We start from the raw sequence: 8,904 nt of genomic DNA on the forward strand, positions 1-8,904 counted from the left end.
AAGGTGCGTCAGTCAGTTATTGATTAATGATGCTTCTTACGGTTCAAAGGTCACACACGCTTGATATGAAAATCTTCAGACTCTTAATCTGCAGCCAGATAAATGACAAGTCGGACCAAAAGTCACTTCATCGTCCAGAAACGTTTCCATATTTCAGCTGCAGCTTTCATCCTGGTGATCAGAGACGACGCGCGTTACGCTGGGAAAATAAAGGTTTTTTTTTTCAGCTGAACTCCAGAGCGTCTGAAGTGAATTTTCATTCTGGCCAACGAGATTCCAGTTCTGAGTCTGGAAATGGCTGCAGACTGTTTGATGTTGAACTCACCGAGTGCTGCCGTCTGCATCCTAATGATCCCAGACTATGTTGGTCGACCCAAAAGTTTTGTAAATTACAAAACAAAAAGTTGTTGCTACTTAAATAAGTTTGTAATCTAAAGACTTTAATGCGATTCCCGGCTCGTTTCTGAGAGGCTGTGCGCTTTCCCTCCCAGGACGCTCGTCAGTCAACCCTCCCGTTTCCTCAGAGCCAGAGTTTACAAATTCCCCCTGATTTACACGACCATAAAGCTCCGTCCCTCCTCCTCCTCCTGCAGCTTCAACCAGCCTCGCCAGCTCAAGCAGTAATTTTATAACTCTCTGAGCATGTATTCGGCTCAGAGCATCCATCCATCTGCTTCCTGCTCTTACAGCAAGTTGCAGGCAAAAGCCTGAGATGACAACATGAATTTCTCATGCATTTACCTGCATGCACCCGTTTCCATTTCTGACTTCTTTATTTGTAAATCCGCCCTTCACAAACACAAATCCTTGCTCAGTTCTCCAGAGTGAAAAGATTATAGGATTGTAATTTCACCTCCTAATTAGGGCTTCTCTCTCTCTCTCTCGCACACACACGCACACACACACACACACACACACACACACACACATCAGGCTGCTTTAGTTACAGCAGGCTGGCTGGAGGCATCTGATAGCGGAGCCTCCAGGGACCCGGACGAGCGGCTACCTGAAATTTAAGCCCCTACAGGAAGCTCTGAAGTCAGCATGAACACACATACAGAAGGAGAGAGAGTGTGTAAATGTGTCATTTAAAAGGTGTTGCTGCCTCCTGGGTGCCTTTGCTATTTTTAATCGATATTTCCGAGGTGTTTGTGCGACTTCCTGCTCTAAAGAAGGAAATGACACAACTTTATCTGCCGTAGAGTCTCAAGATGTTTGGAAAAACATTTTACTCTCTGCAAGTGTATTTTAGTGGGATTTTATGGAAGATCAACACAAAGGAAGAAGCAAAACCAGTACAACCAGTTGTAAAACCTGGAAATGGAAACTGGAGGATGGGGAAAAAAGCATGCCACACTTTGCAGATTTTTGCTCTCATTCAGAATGCTGCTGTCCCTGTAAAGTAAATAGACGTTGGTGGATGCAACCAGAAGATGTGAATGTTATCTTATACAACTGCAGTAACCTAAAAATATAAATACATTATTTTAAAGAACAGGTGTCAAAGTCGAGGTTCGGGGGCCAAATCTGGTCCACTGTAGCTTTTTGTGTGGCCCTCTAGACTCCAAATTACATCAATAAGTCCCTCTAGTTTTTCACAAATCTACAAAATCAACAAAACTCCACTTTTTTTCTGAGTGTTACTGCAGTTTTTTCCAAATTTGCCAAAATATCGGGTTTGCTGAAGCCTCATCCTGACTGGATGTCAGCTTATAGTCTGTGATGCAAAAATTAATAAAAAGTCACCTTTAATGTGATACATTAGCTCAAATATGAATGCTGAAGCAAACAGCTGTTTATTGTTATTTTAACAGTACCAAGACATTCTGGCACCTTGCAGAACATTCAGCTTTTTGATTTGGCCCAAAGTGAATATGAGTTTGACACCTCTGCTTTACAGCATCTTGTCTAACGTTAAGATAATCCATAAAGCCAGCGGCTCTGATGGCTGGAATTTAACTCCGGTGATCTTAGATGAACTCTGACACAAGTTGGCAGAGCTTCCTGGGACGTAAATGTTTTATTAGCCATAATGAAAGCAGATTAGCCAGACTGTAACAATAATAATAAAGTAGTGTGTGCTCAGATTTTCCTCCACAGTGTTGCTATTTTTAACTCCTCCAGATGGTCAGTTCTGTTTCCACAGAAGTAAAGAACCCATTTCCTCTGCTGCAGGGTAAGGAGCGCTACCTGGACATCATCCACAGCTACATGGAGGTCCACGGGACGGTGCATGGCACCAGCACCGTCTACCTGCCCAGCTACGTCAAGAACCACGGCATCCTGAGTGGCAGAGACCTGCAGTTCCTGCTGCGAGAAACCAAGGTGAGGCGGACGACTTCGCTTTGAGCTTTTCAGAGGAAACCAATCGAGATCGAAGGAGCTTTTCTGTAGTTCTGCTCACTGTGGAGCCGCTTTAACCAGACAATATTGTGTTTTCCAGAAACAAACCGAGACGTGTCTGTGATCAAAGATGTTTTGCATCAAGGATTTCTCCTTCCTCTCGTTACTCTCTTATACACTGATCAAACATTTTCTGTTGTCTTCAACAGAAGAAGCGAAGCTTGATTACAGATCAGAAGGAAAGACGAATTCAAATCTGATCAGTCTGCTGTGGATTCGTATAGAAAGTGGTAGACATTTACAGATTCAGTGTTTTTTTTCCAGCATCTGCTGCATCCACAGCTGTGGAAGCTCTTTGTCACTCGGTCACAGTTTGCATAACGGCTGTCGTCTTTGTCACCTTTATGGTGGAGAATTTACATATAGATGTGGAGAGGACTTTTTTCTCTTTGTCTCGTTCCTGGAAACATTATCAGCATGTAGTCAACGCAAACAAAGGCAGAAATAACTTTTATTACCTCAGCAGCAGTGACAGGATCCACTGGTGTTGAAATATTTCATTTTGCTATTATAATAATCTGCTTCACAAAGCACAAAATGTGATTAAATCTCACATGTTGATTGTTTTTGTTGAGCTGTGTTTTATTTTCCTTCCACTAAACTTTATGCATTAATTACAGGGTTTTAAACAGAGGTTGTTTTCCCTGTTTGGAGCTGCGGATGTTTTACACCCATCTGATCAGCAGCAGGCTGATGCAATAATTGCTTTAGGAGGAGAAAGAGTGTGAAAACACACACGAGACACTTTAACATCTCCTGAAAGCGCGTCAGTATGGTGCATCCTGTCGAATGCGACGCTGCGCTCTGCCTCCATGTGAACAGGATTGTTTAATGTGAGCTAATGGGGAGAATGTGGGTCAAAGCCATATTCCTCATTGATTGCTGTAGTTTTTTTTTTTTTTTTTCTTTTAATCCACAGCAGTGGCATCAGAGATGCTGGCTGTTCTCCATGAGCTCCTCCCTCTGAGTCCTTCAGTCTGGTTAGATTCGCTCCTCTCCCTATAAATAGAGCTCCTCTGTTTCTCAGCTCTGAGGAGAAACATTCAGGAAGGTGTGTGTCGCGCTGCCACCTGCTGGTGGAGCGTGGAATAGACACTGCAGGAGCCCAAAGAGCAGAATGATCAGCATGAGACTGAGGCGTCATGTGAGCAGCGGCATATTTTAACCTACAATGTAGCATTGTGTTGACAGCAGGCTGTTGTTGTAGACAAGCTTGACTCTGGACATACGAAGCATTTTCTAGAAAACTTCATTATGTCTCCATCTGAATGCTGACATTCCTGTAGCCCCCCTTCCTTGTTGCTGTAAGGAAATGTGCCGCCTCGACTGTATTTTGTGCTGATGATTTTGTTTCAAACTACTCGATAGCAGAAACTCGTTGGAGACGGGAGAGGTACTTTACTGCTGCTGTAGCCTGGTTAGCATCTCAGAAAAACTGCTAGCACAAGAACTAGAACATCATTTAATTGGTAAATACTGCAGATAAAAGTAGGACTGCATGGATGAGTCTAAACCAGCAGAGGTGCACCGATAAATCGGTGATCTTATTGCAAAGGTCAAAAAATCAACTTCTGTCCTCTTTTTCCTTATCAGGTTATTAACTACATGTTTGCAGTTAATAGTCACTCAGAAACTTTCTTGCTATATTTTGTGACATTTGAGAAAAAAAGAAAAAATCAGAATCAAACAGAAAACTGCAAACAGTGTACACCAATTTATCGCTGCCCATTTCCTTAACTTTGGGAAATAAGTGATCAGTTGATACTTGCAGCAAGAATCAAACTTAGAACCTTTAGGAAACTGATTTTCTTCTTTTATTTCAGCTTTTTGTGGGTCTGTCCTTCCCCTACGAAGGCCCCGCCCCGTTGGAGGCCATCGCCAACGGCTGTGCCTTCCTCAACCCCAAATTTACTCCGCCGAAGAGCAGCAAGAACACAGACTTCTTCAAAGGCAAACCCACCCTGAGGGAGGTGAGCGGTCTCAGCTGTGTGGTACAATGACCCGTCTCTGGTTTCTCCTCCTCACCGCTGCTCTCTTGTCCGCAGCTGACGTCTCAGCACCCATACGCCGAGGTGTACATCGGTCAGCCCCACGTCTGGACGGTGGACATCGAGAACTCTGCCGAGGTGGAGCGGGCGCTGCGCTCCATCCTCAGCCAGAAGGTAGGAGAACAAACGCCTTGTGTTGTTGAGCTCTGGAACAGAACAAAAGCTTTGTTCTCGCCTGAAACGTCTCATATGGTTTGTGATCCATAGCGGCCGCAGCTCCAACTTCACTCACTGCAGTTCCTTTAACATCAGACACAAATCTGTCCAGGTTATCTTGGATTAATGTGTTGTGTTTTGTGGTCAGATTGAACCCTACCTGCCCTATGAGTTCACCTGCGAGGGGATGCTGCAGAGAGTCAACGCCTTCATCGAGAACCAGGTACAGATTCCTCAAAATGAGACCAGAGCCTCTTCAGTAGCTGCTTTTCCTCAGGCGCCATGAAGAAGTTATGGTCTAATCATCTTAGCTTCTAATTAGCAGCATGAGGAGGTTATTAAGGCTGACATCCCTGCAGGGTGAACTCTCTTTGTTTGCTTCATAATGTTGTGTTTTCACAACAATAAAACAGCAGGTCATGAGGTTCCTGTTTAACTTTCCACACACTTCCTCTTGTCTGCTGTCGAGGAAGTCGATGAACAACAGAGTGAAATCAAGAAGTAACCAAAGATGGATTTTACGTTTAGTCGCATTAAAGACATAAACTATGAACACAGGCAGGTCTGGGAGAACTTTAAAGCTGCAGTGTGTAACTCATGAAAGTGGTCAGCATGAGAGATTATCTGATGGGGAAAAAATCAAACTCCTCCCTGTGTTTCTACTATTGCTGTTGGCAGATATACACTGAAAAAACAATCAGAAGCGCGGAAGAGTCTTAGCATGTACCTGAGTGTGATTAACAGCGCTAAGGCCCGCCTCCTGGCTCTGATTGGTTGTTTTTAGTTGGCACAGGAAGAAGGCAGAGGAGCTCAATTTTCACAGCACAAATTTCTCATATCAAACTTGTTTTGTTTTGTCAGGACTTCTGCCACGGTCAGGTCATGTGGCCGCCCCTCAGCGCTCTGCAGGTCAAAAAGGCCGACCTGGGTCAGTCGTGTAAACAGGTGTGTCAAGAGGCACAGCTCATCTGCGAGCCCTCCTTTTTCCAGCACCTGAACAAAGACAAAGACCTGGAAAGGTAGGACTCGGTGATGCACTCGCAATACTTCAAACAGCCACAAGAAGAAAGCAGAGACCACATGCTGGTCGGTAAAAATGTTGATTCTCAGCTGAAAATCTTTGTGTGTCAGGTACGGCATCACCTGTAAGACGGTGGAGTCCAGTGCCGACACGGTGGTCCCGGCCTACAGCGCAAGCCGCCACCACTGCGCGTTCCAGTCGGACCTGCTGCTGTTCAGCTGCGCCGGCGCCCACCAGACGCTGAGGCGCATCTGCCCGTGTCGCGACTACATGAAGGGCCAGGTGGCGCTCTGTAAAGACTGCCTATAGCAGCTACAGCCTGCTGGAGTGAAGAGAGGCGGGGGCCGACTGTGGGACGACACACAAACTTTCTAAACTGTGTGTGTTCATATTTATTATTTTCCCCCAGCTGCAGGAAGGGACACTCCTGTAGCCAACCCGAGCGCCCGACTACTCTGATTCACCAGCAGGGGGCGCCGAGGCTCTTTACTTGAATGAACAAAGGGAGTTGAGTGAGTCAGACTGTAAACCCGCAGCTCATATCAGAGACACTAATGGACTTTACCGCCCCCTACTGGCAGCCACTCCAACTGCTCCATCCATTCCTCCCGTCTTGATCTGACACTGTTATTCTGTAGGTAGGTTTGCACTGGACTGGACACACACACTTGCATAAGCTGAAGAAGAACTCAGTTTCACACTGTAACCGTCTCTGTGAGGGCAGACATTTAGATTTTTTTAATTTGCGAGTTTTAAAGTGGAAAAGTCGGAGTTGCTCTACGTTTTTTATTTGCTTAAGTTGCACATTTAGCGGCAGAGCGGCTGACTATTAGTGAGTCGGATTCTGCAAAAGGCCAGTAGCGTGCGGGTTCGCCGTGCAGTTGTGTCGTAGCCGATAGAGACGTGACAAACACTATGACCTTGCAGCCGTCCAGCAGCATCTCCATGTAGGACCAACCAGCTAAACTCGTAGAAAACGTTTTGTCCAGCAAATGTAAGCAGTGAAATCAGCGTTCCTGCAGTGCAGAACCTCCCTGTTCTTTCTTGGATAATCACTAGGATTTTAATTTGCCTGCAAATTATAGGAAAATTACAGAAAAAAAACTTTGTAGTTCTTGTAATAAATGGAAAAAATGCACTATGGTAATCAGAGGTTTATAAAAAGATTTTAGTGACACTGTATATTGTTTATAAGTTGAATTTTTTTTCTTTTATATTTATTTTGTGGGCAGATCTCTGTGGCTGATTTTTGCTGGAAATGTCTTTTTTTTATTTATAGTGGGGTTGTCTTTATTTTCCTTTTTTCTGTCTAAAGATTTTTATTTATCGAGGGTAATTTAAAAGTGAAATTATGAAATGTATGATTTAAAAGGAGATTTGTCTGCAACTCCAGCTTTTAGACATGAGATGGGACAAAATGAATCTATTAGGTTGACTTCTATACCAGCTCTGCTCAGATAGAAACTGAAGTTTTTATTTTTTTATTCTATGCAAAACAGCTCAAATTCAAACATGAAGTCTGACAAGATTTTCTGTCACTCTTGAAGAAAATATTGGGGAAAAACTTCAGCAGTTTGATCACTTTTGAAATAATATCCTGTCTTTGTCTCATCTCTGTCTCTTTAAGACGGAGACTCCCAGACAAATATTCTTCTTTTCACCCCAAACATTTTGGGCTGTTTTAAACATATTTGGAGAAATTCACAATTCATGTTCACTTGTTTAACAGGTCAATGATCTGCTGCCAAGTTAGTATTTGAAGTTTTTAGAGACATAAATGTGCCTTTTGGTGTTTTCAGTTTGGTTCTGCCTCAATCATCTACATGTCTGATAGTAATGAGATTAACAGTAATGAGAGTAAATTGGATCCTAGCAGCAGATGTGGAATAAACTGATTAATCAGAAGTCTGCAGCTGTGAGGCGAACCTGTTTTAAGTTGCAGCCAAAAGCCTTATTTACGTTACTCAAACCTCACATCCTCAGTTTGTTTTCTAGACCATCTGTTCTAGGCACAAACCATATCTTTTTTTTTTTTTTTTTTTTTTTTTTTTTGCTCGTTAGTGACGATTGCAGTCCAATCAGCCAAAAGGTGAACAGTGACATTTTGTTTGCTCTTTCTGAGTCAGAGGGAAACAGCTTTATTTTTAAATAAATCTTCTTTCTGTGACCAACAGCTCAGCGTCTGCATTTCTTCAACATCACAGAAACGGTGTATGATGTTTAGGATGCATCTGATTGGGTTAATTTGTTGAAAGCAATATGTTACCCGCCTCTTAATTTATAAAACATGATCAGGGCACAAATTAGTCATTAATTAGTATATTTAAGTACAAAGCACATCCTATTTAATAAAAATAAATAAATTGATCCTGCAGGTGACTGAGACCTTCATGTGGTCCATTAGTGAGAAACCGAAAAATAATTGCTGTAGAGGCTTAAGGTGCTGTGCTTCAAACCTGATGGTTGTGGGTTCAAGTCACCCTTATTCCTCAATGAAGTAAAAATCATAGTACATTTTTAGGTCTAAAGTGCCCGACTTTGAGCCGTTAAGCGAGTTGTAGCTGTGCATTTCTACAAGGTGGTTATAACATTATTGCTAATGTTTATCACATGTCTAACTTCATCCATCTCCAGAAAAGTTTCCTTTTGCATTAAACGCTGGAGATAAAGTAAAACATTCCAGATACGGTAAACAACAATGTTGAGCACTGGAGATGAAATAAACTGGGGACAAAGTTGGACATCCTGGACAACTTTAAACATTGAAGATAATATTAAACACCAGGAGTGGATGAATGGATGAAGGGAACATAAATGGATGAAGTTTTCAAAATGTAAATTTTTCTGACAAGTTTTAGAAAAAGTTAAAATGTATTATCCATATTTTTTAACCTTAAAACTATGATGGATAAACTTGACATTTGTTTTTTCTAAGCTTAATGCCAAACTGCTGCTCTATTATGGAGTCTGAATTGTGTCAAATGATAATTTATGTAATAAGTGCGTCATTAATTTATTAAAACTTTCCACTAGTTTTTAAATGCAAGTTTATTCATAAATTGCTTGATTAAAATGTTCTAGTTTTGTAAAATATTTTTCTTTTTGATTAATTTATGCAAATATAAGTTAACAGATCTCAACTAAATGTTCAGCTTGGATTTAATTTAAATGTAAATCATGAACTTCTTGTCGTTTTGATGTTTCTGAACCAAAACTTTATTTACTAGTGAGAATCTAGGTCTGTGCAGATCATTACCAACTTCAGCTGTGATCTCT

At 42.1% G+C, this 8,904-nt stretch overlaps 1 protein-coding gene across 1 annotated transcript in view; it reads left to right on the forward strand.

Annotated features, from left to right (window-relative positions):
• The window catches only part of mgat5 (alpha-1,6-mannosylglycoprotein 6-beta-N-acetylglucosaminyltransferase), a 48,725-nt gene extending 40,930 nt beyond the window's left edge, over nt 1-7,795 (forward strand). The window contains exons 12-17 of the mRNA XM_008428463.3: nt 2,176-2,325; nt 4,227-4,373; nt 4,449-4,565; nt 4,756-4,830; nt 5,469-5,626; nt 5,739-7,795. Coding sequence (XP_008426685.1) covers nt 2,176-2,325; nt 4,227-4,373; nt 4,449-4,565; nt 4,756-4,830; nt 5,469-5,626; nt 5,739-5,937 — 846 coding nt within the window. The 3' untranslated portion in view covers nt 5,938-7,795. The remainder of the gene's footprint in view (nt 1-2,175; nt 2,326-4,226; nt 4,374-4,448; nt 4,566-4,755; nt 4,831-5,468; nt 5,627-5,738) is intronic.
• The last annotated feature ends 1,109 nt before the right edge of the window (nt 7,796-8,904 follow it).

Source organism: Poecilia reticulata, chromosome 2, assembly GCF_904066995.2.
Source record: "Poecilia reticulata chromosome 2, P_reticulata-male-v2, whole genome shotgun sequence".
In the NCBI taxonomy this organism is placed as follows: Eukaryota; Metazoa; Chordata; class Actinopteri; order Cyprinodontiformes; family Poeciliidae; genus Poecilia; species Poecilia reticulata.